Below are 19,919 nucleotides of genomic sequence, written 5' to 3'. Positions count from 1 at the left end.
CACAAGACATGTCTTGTCTTGCGCTTTTCGTTTATGTGGTTTGTGGTCACTCCTTCCCCCATCCTCAGGGACATGTTTCCAAAGTCGAAGACATAAAGCGCGGAGCCTTCACCACGTCACGAGAGCATCGTGTCGGCCGTCTGCGGCTGCTTTCTTCGACTGCCTTTTCAAAATTCGATTGCGCAGCTATAACGCACCGCAGAGAGAAAATATTTTGCAAGGTGACTCCTGGTAGACAGCTTGACACACGAGGCTGGATTTCGACGGGTGTTCAATGTCACCTCTTTGCTCCTTTAATGGGGAGGATTTGTCCATTCTTTGGGCGCGTTTCCTTGTTCACATCTGGCAACTCTGGAGTTCGGGCGAAACATAGCCAGAGCAGGTCAGGGTAGCGGAAATGAAGCCATAACTCTGCGGCGAAAAATAGCCAGAGTAAACTATGGTAACAACTCTTCTCGACTCTGCTCCAAAGCAGGGTAAGCTAAGATTATGACGTCACACATCTACTCATTCGCTAATGTAATGGGGCTTAGAGTATCGCCCCAATCGTCATCATTAAAATAAAGTTGTTGTTGTTGTTGTTCGCTAAGATCTCGCTGTGGTGTGAGACTTCACTCGAACATTTGAACAGAGAGAGAGGCGGTACCCGAGACGAGGAGGGAAGGACGACACAACAAGAAGTCCTTCTTCCCCTCCTCGTCCTTCTTTCCTCCTTCTTCCCTCCTCGTCTCGGGTACCGCCTCTCTCATCATGCACCAGCTTGTCAGCGCCCTGTCACTTCTTTCGAACATTTGAACAATACAGCATCAGACTCTCTCCACGCGAGTTCACAGCATTATGGAAGCGTCGAATGCAACTCAAAATTTTGCGCTTCTTTTGATGTATCGCATTAATGCTCCTCCACATCTTGCCATTAGGTGCTCCAAGACACCCAAGTCCCAGCCACTTGCAGCATCCACCGCGTGAAATTTCACAGCCGTCGGGTGTATCACTGCCCTCGGAAAAATCAGTCGGTAATGTCTAACTAGTTCCATGAAACACTTGTTTCTCTATATAGCAGCTACCCTCGTTCCTGATGAACGAGAGCGGTTCGACTTACCTATGTTGAAAAAGTATGTATGTATGTATATATATATATATGTGTGTGTGTGTGTGTGTGTGTGTGTGTGCGTGTGTGCGCACGCGCATATTAGATTATCACATATTAGATTTTTAATGCCCTATAATGAAGTACTTAAATATTTCGCTATGATCCTGATGGGTGGAACGATGCGCAGCAAAACACGGACAAGAGGGTTATAAAAGGAACAGAACAAGACGGTTGCAAACTCTCAACTGCATCAGTTGGCACTAGAAACAGGTCAATATGTACAGAAAGTAGAAATATCGCACAAGAATTCCTACCAGTTGTTTTGCTCCTGCATCGTTCCACACCATGATCTGTCACTGACTACCCATACTCATACCAGTTGTGTTCCTGATGATAATGGCGGTCGACATGCTTGTACTTTCGGGCTTCATTCGTGGAGGTACTCGTCAGTATTGCAGCAAGAATGGGATGAGACGAGGGTCTGATATAAAATGCGAGGAGTCTGAGGGTCTGAAGGAGAGGGTGTGATATAAAATAGGAGGAGGCCTCCGTAACACAGCCAGCAATGTTCACAATCTTTAACGCAGGGCAACCACCACCATTTTTCTTCAGTAACGCTTTGTTTCTTGTAATTTGAAGGTAGTTACTTCTGTTTTCATTTATTATGTGATATGCAGGTATTTGCTTCAAAGTGTCAACGGAGCACTTTATCAATACTCTGCTCCCTTTCAGGGTCCGATGTTCACGACCCTCACAAGATCGTATTGACGAGCGAAGAAGACATCCGTGCTCTGAAAAAGATTCGTATTAGGCGGTATTTGCTACAAGAATGGGTCATCGTGTGGCTATTTATTGTTACCTTAGCGGTCGCTTGCCTCTGCTTTTTGGTCGTTCGAGCGTGGCGGCTTCCCAGAATCGAGGGCTACATGCAGGAAGACCTCAAAACGCTCCGCAGCCTCGTTCGAACTAGGTACTTCTTCAACGACAGCATCGAGAGATACCTTGTAGCACTCCCACGAGCTGAAAAATTAAAAGGATACCTCAGGTGAGTGAACTCACGTTGCTTTTCTTAATAAATGTTGTGTGCCACATATAGAATGATCCTGGAACCTTATACGAAAGCAATCAAATTGCTGAAGCTCATTGTTTTGCTTGTCCTTCGGTGTTTGCTGTGGTAATCTAGTGCATAATGGAAGTGCTAGTCGCTTCCTGAATGTGGAGATATTATTGATATCACAAACACACGAAGCTAACGAAGAATGTTGTATCTTCAACGTATCAGGTGAAGCAATAACCACATGCAGCGCGGAAACAAACTAAATGCAATAATGATATTTAGCACTTTAGCACAAATAAAACGGCTAGCGGAGCTTAAAAGATCGCAAGCTCAGATACCTTATAGAAATTGACTTGCACGAGTATGTACATATCCGCTCAGCAGTTTCATCCGCTCAGCAGTTCACGCACTAGCTGCGCAGAAGGGTCGTCAGTAGCTCTCGAACGAGAAGCGTACATATCGCTTTTGGGAGGGTTATGTCCTTCTGTGCATTAGCTCTTCTGTCTAGCTCTTGGACTTTATTTTTGCAGTCTCCTATGCTGCGGTTTAAGGCGTTTGGCTTCCTTTCGGGATTCCTAGATGAAGCTTTCAAAGTCGAAGGACGTTTCACATACCTGTTTCACTTAGGAAGCCATGACTGCTCAAGCATTGCTACTTCCCGTTCTCATGCAAGCATATACGGTGCGGCATTCACTTCTGTAACGCAAGCTCTCTTGCTCTTCTTTTACTCTGGTTGTGGACCCCCGGGAAAGTCAGAGTATGAACTCCCAACGGCACACTTTAGTCGGCTTTGTCGATATAGTCGGTGGTAGAATCATTAAATAAGCTTCCACAGCAGCGGCAAACCCAAGGGCGGGCAGGAGAGCCATTTTGTTTCCGTGCATTCCATGCCACGCTAGCGTCACCTAACGGCATTCACGATGCCATCTGTCGTGCGCGCTCCGAAATGTTGCTTTCTGTTGCGAGGAGTTCACCAAGGTATAGATACCTTGACAACCTTGAGCGCACCTTGACCTACTCGGGACACTCTCGTGGAAGTACATGGATTACACGACATGGAGTACACAACAATCACTAACCCACGGGGAGCATCATGTTTGCTGTCTTTGAGCCTTATCTGGTGATGGTGCCGGTGCGGAGCGGAAACGAAATGGCTCTCCTGCTTAGACGTGTGCGCCGATGCCACTTTGACCGGCGGCGGTGTAGAGCCGGTTTCGCCACGGCGGCGGCGGCGTCAGCGGCACGAGGGCGTAAGGGCCAGTTCTCACTTGACGACGCCCGACGCGACGTCGCGAGCGGGCGGCGGAAGTAGAGGCGCATTTCCGCCGCCCCGTCAGCGCGCACGATTTTCATGTTCACACCACAGTGGCATTCCGTCGTCCAAAGCAGACGAAAAATCCAGAAGCGTGGCCTTTCTGTGTCACCTAATTGGTCGCCAGCTGTCGTTCTCGGCAGCTCTCGCCGACGTCGTGAAAGAAGCTTGGCATGACAGTTTTTTGGCTCGACGTCTCTCCTCTCCCGACTCCGGAAATGCGCGTCTAGTTCCGCCGCCCTTACGACGCCGCGTCAGGCGTCGCCAAGTGAGAACTGGCCCTAAACGCGTAAGCCGTCCACAAGCGTACGCAAGCGCTGGTGACCCGTGAGGTGTACAGTGTCTAGACTACAGTCGAAGGCACATCCTAAAAAGGTTCCACTTTTATTTGAAAAAAAAAGAAAATGTCTAACTGTAACAAACTCATCACAAACAATAGATCTACTTCTATCACATTTTGACTAGAACAAGCCGTGAAAGCCCGTACTCTGTGCACAGTAACATGGTTGCACACGCGTTGTACCCTCAGAGGGAATTTTTACAGAGGGCATAGTTGTCATGCACAAAAAAGAACCCGACCAGCGGAGGGATGAGGGGCAACGGCCGCCTTGTCCCCCTTCGCGGTGCCCATGGAGATCAACCTAATACTGTCACGAATGAATGAAAACTACAATAATAATGATGACAGTATAAGAGCCGCAAAGCTCGAGCGTTTTCTACACGTCTCCTTTTACCAATATGTTTTGCATTCGTTCAGCAACGGTGAGAAGATTTTCATGTACCAACATACTCACTTATCGAAGGGCTTATCTCCATCTTTCTCTTTTGCGCTTGTCAGGCACTCCTCGCAGAAGAAATCAGAGCCAATCTTCCGCTTATTGTCACCGTCTTGCAAAACTAAGGTGCCAGAGTAAAGCCACACCGTGTTCGTTTTAAATGCACTTGAGTTGTTATCAGCAGAGAACAACGACACGCGCTTCAAAACGGAGATCCAGTTTCTGATGCCATGACAGTGCAATACTCGCGAGACCAGGACCGGCAGAAGTGCGCGAAACCACTTTGAGCTTCCCGCTCCTCAGCGGAACCGATTGGAACGCGCCCGGGATATGAATATATGGATATACGCGCCGGGGTGGCGTGAGCGGCGGCGTCAGCGCACGGAGAAATGGCGGCGTGGGGGCACAGGTCTACTCCTGCTCGCCTGTGGAACTTAGTGTTGCTACTCTGAAGCGAAACTTATATAGTGACTCTTGGTGGCTGTTGGTGGCTAGGGTAGCCCGGAGTGTCCGATGGCACAGAACATGGGTGAAGAGTTTTCATTCCAGCCTCCTGTTTGCAGTCACGTTCAAAGGTTGCACACACCACCAATCGCAAAGCAGGAGGGGGATCTATTTATTTTGGTAGGAAAGTTCGGCATCAGGTTGCCATGGGTTTCCTTTTGTTTTACCTTCGCGTGATATTGCGTTTACCCGCTCTTGCCGCGGTTCTAAACTTGACGGTACTTCGTGGAACGAGACGGGCGTTGTGCGTCTGCGTTTAGTCAGTATGGAACCCTGTCCAGAGAGCACACGGCCCATATCTTATGACCTTTGGTCCGCGTTGATAGGCGCTTCTCTAAGCTAAATGTGGAATATTGGAGCGCACGTGTCATCGTGTTGTTTCTTGCGGTATTCGAAGGCCGCTCCAATGGGGAAACAAAGGGCAGTGCACAAATGAAGGCGACACTGGAGAGGCAACCATAAATGTATTTTTTAATGCATACTTATCTATGGTACTTTCAAATCAGACAAAGGTTGCTTCAAAATTTTGCTGCTATAACTAGGGTTCGTATCCCGGGATTTCAGCAAAATTATATGTCCTGAAATCCCGGGATTTCAAGAAGCATCCCGGGAATTTGGGATAATAAATTTGACAACAGACAACGGTGATACGACTGAAAAAGAAAGAATGGTGTCTACTGACTTTTGGTTTCAAGCGTCCCTTCCCCGACAAATAAAATTTGCAATCCGAAACCGAAACAATCTCGTCGTTCACGACACAACCAGGATGCTCACCGCTGACTCATGTGGACCGCGCAAGTCATACATGAGGTGGTGGTGGTGATGACGATGGTGATGGATAGAATAAAGAAATGGGGAGGTCAATGAGAAGGGGTGTTCTCATAGCTGAGAACAGCCCTCAAGTATCATTAAAACTTCCACGAAATCAGAAGGCGTCTATCCGTAACGCTACACAAACTATTGCAGAATATCTATTTCTCTCTCTCTGTCTCTCTCTGGGGAATCTCCCGTTTTCTTCTTTTGATCCTCACGAACACGTGTATTTGAAAACGAAAAGAGCAAATTGAAATCCCGTTTTCAGAAAATTTGACTCGGCTGCTCCAGAAAGAACATAACAGTTAGTATGGATGAATAAAAGGGGAGAAGACCAAAACTCACCACTCCGTGTAATCATATAAGCGACGTACCCCAGAATACTCCTTGCGGAAGATCCGAAAACGTGATTGGTTTTAGCTGCAAGCATGTACATGTACTAAACGTCTTGTGTTCTCGTGCACTGCTAACATCGGGAGATAGCCTGTGACGTAGCCAGGAGATATTTCGTAGCAGACGACAAGAAGCGACGCCCCATTCCAACGCATCACAACGATATTCTGGCACGGTGCCAATGCCCAATATAACACGCGGAAAACCTGATGCCCCGCGGGAAGTTTTTTTTTCGTTTTCTTCCATAGAATGTTACGTAGGGTGAAAGAAACGCAGACTGCATCGCAATTTGTGACGGCATGAATGCGCCAGGTGGATATACAGTCCTATAACACCATTCCGGGGACAGCAGCAACAGAATCCCGGTCCCGTCACGGGACCTCGGGATCCACATTTAGAAATCCCGAAATATCGGTATTGAAAAAACGGCTCGGGATTCCGAACCCTAGCTACAACTCTTTCGTGTCGCGTAGAGGAATCGTTAGCGTCAGACTCGAACAGGAGCAACGGTATAGAACTCAGATGAAGCTAAGCCTCCCAGGGCCATGATGACTAGGATGATACTGCGCATCTAGGAAACCGTTCGAAGTTGTTTTCCTTCGTTCCTCAACGGGGTGAGCAGTCAGGACACGTTCTCCGTGTCAATAGCTTCCACCATATTAACATAATGCGTGAACAACCATGTGACTACGTCTGCTCGCATACTGTTCAGTCAACCACCTGTTCCCTATCAGTGTTCTGATAATCCTCACATGCTTGCGCTGCAGGTTTCCTCCGCCCATGACCTCACTTAGCTTATAATTCTGATAGACTTCAATGTTGTACACGCTACCAAGACGAGGTAACGAAATACCGCCACCCGCTACACCACAAAAAAGCAGCGCTGGAATTGAAAAACTGGAGAGAAAAAAAAGATGAACTGAAAAGTACGAAGTTGAAAAAGTAACACGATACTGCTTCTGATGCTACCAAATAAAGGCAGCGTAAATATTATCCCGCTACTTTTCAGCCACCTTACCCCTCTCTAGGCAACACATTCCCGTAGGCATATGGTTGCCGAATGTGCCGAAAGAGTAAAGACGGTGCAGCACTTATGTTTCCTCGCAGAGTCAGCATGCAGCGTAGAGTTTACTATTTCAAGATATATTACTCCACATTGATCTTGACCTTGACATGATGCGCATAGCGCGTATGTGCATTTAATAACTTTCCCGCCAGAATGTTTTGAACACAAGACTTTTCTGCAATAACAGCATTTTGTTCGAGACATCCGCGAATCCCACTCACAAACAAGATAGCATAAACGCTGGCCAGGTGATGGAAGAGATCTATGAAGAGATACAGAATATTATATTTATTTGTGGTGCCCATTAACAGCGTATATACGAGGGTGGTTCCATAAGTTTCCGGCCCGAGGTAGAAAATACGCGCGAATTTGAAAATGCGCTTAAGGACGAGTGGCGCCATCTGTTGGAGGGCCGGAGCACCACACTCAACCCTCTCCATGCTTTTTTCGGTTGGAGAGCGGCATTTCAAACAGCCAGGGTGCACTCTTCAGTTAAAATGGAAAAAATCGAGTACCTCGCTGTGACAAAATTGTTGACAAAAGAGGGACTTTCGCATAATGAAATTAAAGCGCTACTGGACCATGTGTACAGGGAAGCCTCTCCGTCGTACACAACGGTAAAAGACTGGGCTAAGCAGTTTCGACTGGGGCGAGAGTCCATTGAAGATGATCCACGCGATGGTCGTCCACTGGAAGTGGTGACACAAGAAAATTAGTGTCTTGTCGAGGAGGAAGTGCTGAGCGACAGGCGTCTGAATGTGAAGGAAATCTCAGAAAGGCTGGGGCTTTCCAAAACAACCGTTTTTCGCATAATCGGCGAGGGCCTTCACATGAAAAAGGTCAGTGCGAGATGGGTGCCACGACTTCTCTCGTCAGTTCAAAAGCAACAGCGCGTCGTCTGTGCCAAAGGGTCTTTGGAGCTCTGTCAAGAGAACGAACAAGAAATATTGAAGTCAGTTGTCACAGGGGATGAGACTATGGTGCTCTACTGTGATCCCGTTTCGAAAAAGGACTCGATGGAATGGCGCAAACCATTCCATCGCACCCCCAAGAGAAGCACCCCCAAGAAAAGCCAAGGTCACACAATCCACAAAGAAGATCACGGCAACAATATTTTGGGATTGTCACGGGATCCTCCTCGTCGACTTCAAAGAGAGGAACACCACAGTGAATATGACTTATTATGCTTCACTCCTGCACCAACTGCGAGACGCCATCAAGGAAAAGAGCCGCGGCAGGTTGAGTCGAGGTGTCCGGTTGCTCTAGGACAATGCCCTGTCCACACGGCTTCTGTTGCTAAGGCTGCACTGACAGAGTGCGGCTTCGAAGAAATCCACCACCCACCCTACAGTCCAGACTTGGCACCGAGTGACTACTTCCTGTTCTCAAACTTGAAGAGGGATCTCAGAGGACGGAGATCTCAAAACGATAGTGAGGTGCAAGAGTCAGTTTTCCAGCATTTTGTGGACAAAACTTCGGACTATTTTTTCAAGGGTATAATAATGCTGGTTGAAAGGTGTCAAAAGTGCATCGAAGTTAAGGGTGACTATGTCGAAAAGTGATACACTTGTTTCGTCTCTATGACTATTAAATGTTGGTCGGGCCGGAAACTTATGGAACCACCCTCGTATGCATTGGTGGTGGTGCACACACAAATCTGAAAAGCGACCAAATAACATCCGCCTTTAAGACATCAGAACAGTTAAATTAAAAGTAAAAAGCAAACTGAAAACAGTGACAACTGGTAAGAATTCAGAGACGCAAGAAAAATATTGACATTAGAATCAAATATATCAACAGTTCTAAAATATTTTGTGTACAGAAGAATGGTTCGCGACATTGGGCATACGAATGCCGACATCAAATGTTGAAAAAAATTCAGACATACTTGGAAGGAACAATCGATGCAGAAAGGTCAACACAATGATATACTGTGCCATGCAAGCACTTATATCGCGCGTTGCTCTACTTGAACTGAATGTGCCATACTTCAACATGCAAACTATGATAACCATACTAAATAACACGTCCAACACATTTGTCATAAAATTTCCGAACAAAACGCCTCTGTATTTCATATCGTCATATCAGACTGCCTAATGTTAACTAAACGGAATATCAAGAAAAACATCTGATTCGCTTGCTGTTATGTCGCTCCCCCCCCCCCCCCCTCTGTGTTCCACGTCTTCCATATTATAGAAAGTAGTGGCAGCGGAGAAAGAGTTCGCCGCTACCCATCTTTGTACCCGTATGTGCGGAAATGCCTTTTCCGTAGCGAAAACTGCAGCGCCACTACTAGCAGCGGCGCTAAGCAGAACACTGCTACAATTAAATATTAGGACTGGAAGAATGAACAAAATACTTGGTTATCGGTAAAGACATTGGAACACGTGAATTTTTTTCACTTGGGACGCGCTCATTCGACGCATTGCTTGGACTAGTTAATAATTACGGGTTCCGCTAGGTACAATTATTATGTTGCCTTTGGATGCGCACTCTCAGAGCAGAAGAGCCTACGCAGGTGAAGCGGCACACAATCTACATTAGGGAAATGGCCGTTGCTGGCATTCTTGGCTCTTGGGATTGCAAATGAAGCGCACAGCAAAACAGGTCGCCTAATGCGTCCACGTTCCACCTAATGAGTGCCACGCAGACAACGTCATGCTTTGCCACACAAGTTCACGCTGGTAATCTCACAACTATGTAGCAGTTCTATCAGGCTAGCTCTGGGCCTCCTGCATAGCGCAAATGAAATGAAGGGTGAACAGGGATTTCCCTACTTGTACACCCTCCCTGGTTTTGTGCCACTCCCATCCCTCTGAAAATTCTGAGATTACCCAATACAGGATGGCTGCCATTACATGTACCCATAAACATATGTCCAAAACGATATACCTTCCCCCTTGGAAGCTCCGTACCCCCTCCCCCCCCCCCCAAAGAGGTCGATTTTGTTTTGGAAACTACTGTGTGAGTGTAGTGGAAGCAGGCGGGGGGGGGGGGGCTTATGATATACCAGATTTTGAGTGCCATGGATACGGAATCATTTAAAAGGATTACCAAGGCATAGGTAGGATTCGAACTAGTTTAGGATAGACAATCCTTGTTCCGTATGTAGTTCGCGTTCAACAAGTCACGCGTACATTTTCTTGTTTAGGGAGTTGAGCAAAGAAGTGCACGTTGCGGGAACTAAGGCGCAATACGCCGTTGCCGAGTACATCGAAGATGTATGGAAATCCAATGGTCTCGATACGACGAAAATGATCAACTTCTCTGTCATTTTGTCATCGCCTAGCCCCGATGGCAGAAACACGGTAAGTGTATAAACCGGAGAAAAGTAGTGTTTAAAGCGCGCGGGGGGGGGGGGGGGGGGCGTTGAATGAGTTTCGAGGCTGAGTATGATAAAATACAGTGACGGCATGAAATGAGTCAGCTGTCGAAAATATCTTTCGCGCGGTGTGCTCGATTTGAAGTTGCACAGCGTCGGGAATGTCAGGGAACTAGCAGCGTCAATCATGATGCAGTGACCGAATTTTTTACAAAGGAGCGGACAACCCTCGTTGAGATCCATTTTCAATGTTCGAAATCCCGAAACGAGCCCGCGCATTGAAATCGACGAGCCAAATAAGTCGATGAGCCAAAACCGAAACCGCTCACACCAAAAGCGCACGGAGGACAGCGGTCATTACACGTCAGAGGCAGGGATTTCCCTACATCCTCCATGCATTTTTGCACCCCCTCCCCCCCACCCCACCGTGAAATTTCTCAGGTGACCCCACCCAGCTCGGCCACCAACACGTAGAGAGTCCGGCGCAGCGAATTACATCCTGTACTGTCAAACTTGGGCTGTATAGGACCACAGTCATGCAGATGATCGTACCATGCATTTGTCCAATATGTGTGCTAGGTATTCATTGAGCTTCGTAAGACAATGTGCTAGTCTTTTTTCTTTGTCGGTCGTGTGATTATGCATCTAATGTTGAAATGCCGTTCATAATGAATATGTGTTCTAATGTACTGTGTTCTAACGTAATAACATGTACAAATAAAACGGGAAAGCTGTACAGAGATGTCACCATTGTGCCACGATTATTTCCGTGTCTAAGAAAAATTCCTTAAGTGCAACCTTCACCAAGCATAACCCCCTTGAAAGCTCGGCAGCCCCCAGCAGTGAATTTCTAGAGAAATCACTGGTCAGAGGACCACGTGCTTTCCAGCGAGAGATGATTGGAGAAGGGTGCTGACCCGCTGGCCGGATCAACCACTCTGCGACCCAAGATAAGCCGCCGACGGTGAAGGTCATGCGCTCATGAGACGGGTGGTTTCGGCTTCGACTCATTCGGATAGCAAAATTCGGCGATTAATATTTCAACGCACGTGCTCGTTTCAGTATTACAAAAAAAAAAAAAAATAGAAAGGCTTTCAACGAGGATTGTCTCCCATTATGCTGTCTTACTTTTGACCTAAATACCCTAATGGATTCATGGATTTTACGTAATCAACCCCGCCGTTCGACCGCGTTCGAGGTAATTTGGTGGTGCTCTAGGGGCGAATGAAGAGGAGGCGCGAGAGCACAATTGTCAAGTTTCATTCCAGAGCTAACTGTGAACTGAGTTAACAGCATGACACGCGTTCTCATTTGTCTTCTTGGTATTAAAGAATCATTATACCTACATCTTGGCGATGTAACTCGTGCCCTCACCACTGAGGCAAACAATTGCATGCCGACCTCCGGCCATCACACCGGCCTCGGTGCCTCACTTGGTAGCGCGTCCACCTACTAATACCAAAGTCGCGGGTTGGACCACGGCAGAGGACGCTAGCAACTTGATGGCACGGTACAAGTTGCTTAGATACTCCGTCTTCAGCGAGAGACGTTAAATACGTTATCAATACGTTAAATACCCCGTGTGCTGAGATTCAGCGCACGTTAAAGTGCCACTACGGACTAAATCTCATCGCTTTAGAATCCTACCAAATTTATGTTACTGAAATCTTCTTGTCTAACTTTACATTCCTGCAAAATATTTTGGCTCTACGTGACGCGAAAGCTAGAGAAAATTAATTTTTATATTTGAGAATGACGGTCATGTTAGTTTCCGACAGAGCGCCCGGCTCTCATCTGGGAACGTTGTTGCCCTTCCGGGGGGCTCACTTTTGCACTCTGTTAGTGGAGCCTAACGTGACATATCCTCCGACCTTCGAAAAGCCACAAGCAGGGGGATGAACGTGTAGTATAATTCTATTGTTGGGAAAAACTCACGTGACCTCTAGCGTGGAGCCAATCGTTGGACGACGGCGTTTTGCTTTGCTTTGCTTTTTTTGTGTCTCCCTGGGTGACGTGCGGTGAGGCTTTCCCTTTCTTATCTGTTCTTTCCCTCACCCCCGCTTTGGCGGTTCTGAGCAGTTCTGGGTGGTTGCGGATTTCGTTCGCGTCAAGTCAAATCAATAAACAAAACGCGGAAGCGTTGGCTGTTTCTGTTACACAAAGTGCTTTATTTTTCGGGATAGGTATTTCCAAATCACAAATATGCAGTCTGCTGTATCTGCGCCAAACACGAACATGACATGAACATTGTTTCTGAAGTTTGAGTGATATGCCGAAGCAACTTTGCATTCACTGATAGCTGATATCTAACGTGGAAGATTTCACAGTAGAACAACAGTATATTGACTGCAGAGGCACACACATTCACAGATCCAGCAAGACAGAGAACATGGCTATATCCCTTTGTTGCTTGTGTAGGCGCCTGGTTGACCAGTCACAGAGGAACTGTTGCAGCTGGTATGCCGAAAGATGCTCCAACCACTCAGAGTGGCTTATCCATGCAGATACTTTTCTGAAGCAGATATCAGTTGAGTGCTTATACCTGAGCAAGAAAGATCAGAATAGGAATCAGGAACGTGAAAACCAAAAAGTCTACGTGCCGAAAGGCTGCGTATATGCCACAGGTGTGGTGCTATGCTATGCTAAGCAGCAGAATGGAATAGGAACTCACTTGCCTGTCATCGAGTGGGTAGCGGAAAAACGCAGTATTGGTCCTTCTTGAATCGTTGTCGCACCTAGCAAGCGAAGCAAAGCTGACCTGCCTTCCACTTATCTGTCACCGAATTGACTTGCAGAAGTATCTAAGAGGCCCCGACTTTTTCAGAGTCAATATTGACAACATGTTAAAGGAGCAGTCTAGAGGCCCACAACTTTGTTTCTGTTTTTGGTCAGTATGGAATGTTAGGCGGCCGAAAACAGTTTTCCCACAATTAGTGCAACCGTAGCGAAATTGGGACGCCTGCAATAGCTCCCCGAACCTCCCGTGCGCGAAACACCCACCTTCGCCTTCACGATAGGCACGTGATGAGAGCCACCAAGCGCGTCACTATGTGACGCAAGTGGTGAGGACGCTCCTCATTGGACCTGGGATCACATGCTCGTGGTGAGCAACATCGCGCAGGCCTTAGCGTCAGCTACCGCTTCGGAGACGCCATGCGTTCTCCGGCTACGTGATGTCCGAAACGGAGGGTTTGAAGGCTGTCCACGACACAACCACGATTTTTTGGGACCGCAGACACCACGGGAAGAACGAGTGGTGCGCCCGAAATTAACTGCGCTTGTACAGCGAAAACCCCGTGCTTCCCGACAGTGTGAAGCCTGTCCGACCGTTTTCACCGCGCAGTTGGTTCAGTGGCTAGCAGGTGGCGCCGCAATACCGACGCCATCGCTTGCTTTCTGCTACTGTGAATTCTGAGATTGCACAGAAGCCACGGATATATTACTCTTGTGATCGTAATCTTATTTTCTCAGGCTGCATATTTGCTTTGTTTTTTTTTAGTAAACGTGATATAAATCAGATAAAGAATAGAAGTCAACAAGAAACAGCTCGCAATGTTCGTAGCAGACGGTTTTTCCTACGAACGAATGAGGGGCTCTCTACCACAAACGTCACAGTAGAGTGGGTGTGGTCTGCAGTTTGAGCTCTCCGGCCTGTCACCGCGGCAGCGAATTTCCAAATTAATTGCGCCGTGGTGAAACAACTTTGGACAGAAATATGTTGTGGGAATGCTTTTCACATACTGCTTTACAAAATGACAGACGTTTTTGGCCATGTTAGATACCACTTTAATGCTCCCTTAAGGGGAGGGCACTAAAAACCATCCAAAAGCGGCACCGGCATAGATGCTTTTGCTTGCGTCCCTGCTGCACCCGCCGTATTTCGAAACTTTACGCCGATGTGCACCGGCACCGCGACACGGCGTCACCCGGTTGTGCGCGCCACGGAAACTTCATAATTTCAAACCGACCAATCAGCACTCGCATATCGGGGGAGTAGCCACAGTTGTCAATGGGCTGGTGAGGGTTGAGAAGCCGCGCTTCGACGTAAAAATTCTGACGTTTCATGACGTTTGATGACACGAAAAGCTCGCAGCGCCTCACTTTAGTCCGCACAGGAACTCGCGAGTTTCATCCCCTTGCCACAAAGGGGGAGAAGGCATTTCTCCCATTTTCCCCTCTTTCGATCAGCATCACGTGACTTCTCCACCACGTGACCCTCGCATGACGCCGGTGTCGTTGCTAGGAGAGAAGTACCCTCTCCAGATCATGACGTCATTATAATTTGTTGGCCTATGTTTATGTCACCCGCTCCTCGCGTCATTGAAACTTGTGGAGGCTCAGCAGATCTTCAAAAATTGACAGAAATGCACAGCTTTCGTAAACAGGGTTGAAATTTCGCATATAGAATCCTTGAGGCACATTCTTTTTATGGACTAAATAAAATAAACGGTGTTTTCCGAGTCCGGAGTGGCATTTTAAAGAACCCTGGGGTGGGCAAAATTAATTCATTCACAGGCTGGGCACTGAGGCGTCGCTCATGATCATAGTCGTGTCCAAATGCAAAGCTGCGAATGATCAACTGTGAAACTCCGGCCATCACAGCCACCGTTAGAAAATATCGTTCAGTCGCTCCTGACTCGAGTGCAAGTTAGACGAGATAGTTATGCGTGGTGGTCATTCGCGCCCTAGATAAGCCTGTACCTTTGGTATTTCATGCAGGTTGAACTGTGTGATGAACAAGGATCCGAGTTGTTCACGATTGATGGGGAGGAGTCCACACATCTGGTATCACTGTTTATGCCTCCGTACAATGCGTACTCACCTGCTGGTAATCTGAAGGTATAGTACAGGGGTGCCGAACTCATGTGTGTCCGCGGGCCGCATTAGGTCATGGAGGAACTACGCGGGCTCCATGCCACGGCTTTGGGGCAGCCTGTTTTTGATATACTATATGACACAAAAAAGAACTAAAACGACATAAAACGTGTACATTTGGGTTACGTAGCGTTGCTCAGTCAAATGTCGGGTCAGCAATCCTTTTTATTTGCTCTGTCATGAGGAAACTTGGCACATCTTATTTTTGTCTATTGCGTCAACATCGTGTGAAAGTGGTTGCGCAATGGCAATCTTAAGGACTGCGTTGGGGTGTTCGTTTGCTAGTCGTGAGCGCAAATTTGACTTAGTAAGGTTCATCATAGAAAACGCCTGCTGGCAGACGTATGTTTACACATTGTCTCGTGACGTAAAGCCAAGAGTAAAACGAAGCCGCACCAACTTCAGCGAACTTGTTGTTATCGATGCGATGCGACGCACTGCAGGTCAATCAGTTCCATTTGTTAGTCATCAGGAACGTTGTTAACAACTGCGGAAAACGGCGAACCAAAAAGCTCCGTTTCAAGTCTCCTGCAATCGAAAAATATTGCGAGTTGATTCCTGAGATCGCCAAACCTGCAACGGAACCGGTCCGTTTCTGGCAGCATTGAAGGTACCAATATCACAAATCGGCCATGTAGGGTTTGCTAAGACATTTTGCTCAGGAATGTACTAGCAATATTAATCAAGTATTTCATCAGCGAAGACGACGAAAGCAACACAGAGACAGACAGGGGGAGGGGGTAAGCTTATTTAAAAGAGAAAGAGAGGGAAGGTTACGTCAGGCACCTGCGGACAAACAAGGAACGTCGAACTTTCACCTTTTATCATTTGATTAAAGGTTGCTGATTATGATTAAAGGTTGAAACTTTGACGTTCCCTGGCTGCCTTCGGGCTACTTTTGTCGTCTTCGCCCTTGTCATGTGCCAACCGGCCCCGCTCGTCCCTCAGTAGAGAGTCATCGGCTTTGCGGGCGTTCACACGGGCCAACTTTCTGCACCAACTCGGACCAACTTTGGAGTTGGTGACAGTCGGCCGACATCACCAACCATGACCAACTCGAGTTGGTGGGAATCGGTCGCCGAGCGATAACTTCGGAGAGTTGGTGGTGGTCTAACCAATCAACGCGAGCAGCATTGCCACGTGACCCTCGAGGGCATCAAGCGATTTCGTTCCTGTCGTACTGCGTGGCATGGGTTCAAATCCTACAGGTGTACATGATATTTTTTTAATTTTTGTTTGTTGCTAGCGCCATATAAACATATCAATAGGCATTTTTTTAGATACTGATGACCTTCTGGCGAAATAAAATGACTTCGTTTTGATTAATGACAGTTAAAAAAAAGTCACCAGCGGTTGGACTTGAACCCATGCACCCCGATTGCCGTAAGGTTGGTTGTGGGCGGAGCTAACGAGTTGGTACGTGTGAACGTGGAGACGGCACCGTCTCGAAATTGGTCCAAAGACGGTGCTTCGAGTTGGTCTGAGTTGGTGCTGAAAATCGGCCCGTGTGAAAGCCCCTTAGGTCGATGACAAGAATTTTCTACCACTAATTAACGCAACATAAACTGCACGAATACAGAGCCCAATGATAACGCCACGACCGTTCATGAAGCTTGGGCCGAATATTATTTGTTTACTTTTTCCTCAGGGGCCTCGCGGACCGCATGACAACCTCGGGCGGGCCGCCACTTAGGCACCCCACCGTTGTCTCGCGACGTAAAGCCCCAAATTATTATCTTCTACACCCCTGGTATAGTACATACATAACGAATAGTATTAGTATTAAGTATAGTTCTCAGCAAAAGATGCACCGTTTCCTTCAAAGCGTCTCGGTTGCCTAGCTAGCGCCACCATGACCAAAATCGACATCATTGAACTATGACGAACTATATGAAGGCATTCATTTGTGCGTTAAGGGACTGAAAGGACATATCGTTGGATTTGTTGGTACTGCATGACCAACGCAAAAGCGCTAAACAACACGTCGACTAATAAACGTTTCTTGCAAGTGCGCTGCGAAACAGATCACAGACAATTCAAACAGTGTGTTAGTTCGTCAGTTCCGTCCTCGTGTTGTTTAGCGCTTTTACTTCAGTCCGTCAAGAGGCGTTTGTCGAACTTTAGTTTACCAGTCAGTTTTTTATTGTTGTTGCGTGAATGCAAAAATAGCTAACTTTTGTGAACAGGCTGCGATCATCTATTGCAACCGGTGCCTCCCAAGCGACTTTATCACCCTGTCCAACATGGGAGTACATGTGTCGAAGAAGATTTGCCTCTGTCGGGATTCGCACAAGATAGCACCCGGAGATGTGTTGGGATCGGCAGCCAAAGAGAACGTGGCTGGCGTTCTTTTTTTCCTCGACCCGAAGGACGTTGCTCCAGACAAGGGTAGACCTGTGTACCCCAACAACTGGTGGATGCCTGGTAACGCAGTTCGCCGTGCACACGTCCGTGCACACATCGATATCGGAGATCCCAGTACGCCTGGCTACGCATCTAGGCGTGAGTTCGTTCGTTACGTAGCCTCACATTTATTTACTCTCAGGTCACAATTTATTACAGAGGGTAAGTTACCAAAATTGCAACAGAGTAGTAATTCATTCATCTGATGTTACAGCATGTTGATGAATTTCCAGGGATATTTTTAGTTATTCACCCTCAGGTGACAAGTAATCACAGAGGGAAGTAGCGAAAATTACAACTGACTAATGTATTCATCTGATGGTAAACACCTTGCTGAATTTCCTGGTGTCGCGCATGACATGAGAGGGGGTGCATGGTTCCAGCCAAGTGCTCATTTGGTAGGGTAGCTAGGGCTGCCAGGTAGCTTGAGACACGATTCGGAGGAGCAAATAGTGCATACCAAGGTAGAATGCTATTATGATAAAACATGCATAAAGGCTGCAAAATTACGGCGCACAGATAGAAGTGGGAGAGAAGTGACGCTGATGTGTTGGGAACAGGAGGAAAATACGTTACGAACAGTATTGTTTTGTAAGGCTTCCAAGATGCTGCGCGAGATGCCTATCTGCCTATATGGTCCTAGAGCCGGCCCCATTGAAGACGGACACAGACAAATGTGACGTGAAGTTGGCGTTTCAGTTCGAATGCGCTTCATGGTTGTTACGTAAATTGAAGCCTATAACATTCGATTAATTTTTGTATAGGTGAATAATGAATGGACACTCCACGTTAGGTCTCTGCTTAGATCCACACCTAGGTATTTTAACGTAAAAGCAGTATTCAGTTTGGTATTTCCGAGGAAGCAAGTGGTGATCGGTTGGTTTCCTAATGTCATAGCCAAGTGTGAAAGTGAAAGTCACTGAAACGGTTAGCCAGCTGTAGGACTCGAACCCACATCTTCTGGATTGCCGGTCCAGGGCTCTACCAATTGAGCTAAGCTAACACGCCTTCTCAGTGACTTCCAGGGTGCGTCATCTGAAGGGACAAACCAGCCACTCTCTCTCACTCATCCTCCTTTCACTCTTTCATTTTTGCACAGTCATACACGCATTCATACGACGGGATCGACGCAGGCGGCAACTGAAGAACATGAAAGAACTGATGTTCTGAGGCTGGAACAACATAGAAGAGACAAATACAAACAAAGCCTCAATTTGCCTAAGAAATTAACGAAGAAGTACTTGTCCCTTCTATGTTGTTCCAGCCTCAGAACATCAGTTCTTTCATGTTCTACAGTTGCCGCCTGCGTCGATCCCGCATCTGGCACATTTTTTTTTTTTTTTAATGTGCCAATTGATCAGACCGCACCTATCCGTCACTGAGTTTAGAGTGTACATTGTACTGCTTGCGACGTACTTGTCTGAAATTTGGGTTTCGCGCTTTCGCAGCGTTCTGCAGCCTGTGTGAAGAGTCGTTGTAAGTAATAAGCAACAGACCGGTCGGGAAAAATCTTCTGCAGCAGACCGCAAAATACTGCGAGACCGTGAAACCCAAATGACGGACAAGTATGTCGCAAGCCGTACATGTCCAGCTCAATATGACTTTTTTCAGAGCATTCAACAAAACTTCTGAAGCGAAAAAGTTGCTGCTCCTTGCTTGCTCTTTCGCTGCTCGTGCTCCTTTAGGACACTAAGCTTTGGCACACTTTCATATACAGACGTCAGGAGTTTTAAAGCAGTGTTGTCCAGCAAGACGATACATCATTCTTGTTTAATGTTTCTTTTAAAGGAACGTTAAAGTGGTATCCAAACTGGCCAAAAACTGCTGTCATCTTGTAAAGCAGTATGTGAAAAGCATTCCTACGAAATATTTATGTCCAAAGTTGTTTCACCGCGGCGCAATTCATTTGCACAATCACTGCCGCGGCGACGTGTCGGAGCGCTCCAACTGCAGAGCACACCAACTCTAGTGTGACGTTTGTGGTAGAGAGCCCCCTCAATCGTTGGTAGAAAAAAAAAAAAAAAAAAAAAGTCTGCTACGAACATTGCGAGCTGTTTCTTGTTGACTCCTCTTCATTACATGATTTATATCACGTTTTCTGAAAAACAAATCGTATATGCAGCGAAAATGAGATTGCGATCACAAGAGTAATACCTGATTATCAATCACCGCCGAGAGTTTTTGTCGTACGTCAATGATGGAACAGTAGCAGCTATTCCCCCTCGGTTGGCATGGCGATACATGGCGTAACTACCGCACGTACACACACGTCCCCACCAATTGCCACGTCCCGATGGCGTCGCTG

At 47.0% G+C, this 19,919-nt stretch overlaps 1 protein-coding gene across 1 annotated transcript in view; it reads left to right on the top strand.

Moving 5' to 3' along the window:
• The window catches only part of LOC135377495 (N-acetylated-alpha-linked acidic dipeptidase 2-like), a 134,087-nt gene that overhangs the window by 58,013 nt on the left and 56,155 nt on the right, over positions 1-19,919 (top strand). Inside the window, exons 7-11 of the mRNA XM_064609941.1 lie at positions 918-1,013; positions 1,823-2,135; positions 10,166-10,322; positions 15,056-15,175; positions 17,398-17,713. Of these exons, the coding sequence (XP_064466011.1) occupies positions 918-1,013; positions 1,823-2,135; positions 10,166-10,322; positions 15,056-15,175; positions 17,398-17,713 (1,002 nt within the window). The remainder of the gene's footprint in view (positions 1-917; positions 1,014-1,822; positions 2,136-10,165; positions 10,323-15,055; positions 15,176-17,397; positions 17,714-19,919) is intronic.

The sequence above is a fragment of the Ornithodoros turicata genome, chromosome 1 (genome assembly GCF_037126465.1).
Source record: "Ornithodoros turicata isolate Travis chromosome 1, ASM3712646v1, whole genome shotgun sequence".
Classification (NCBI taxonomy): Eukaryota; Metazoa; Arthropoda; class Arachnida; order Ixodida; family Argasidae; genus Ornithodoros; species Ornithodoros turicata.
Note: the sequence above shows the minus strand (reverse complement) of the source record. Positions and strands in the feature narration are given on the sequence as shown.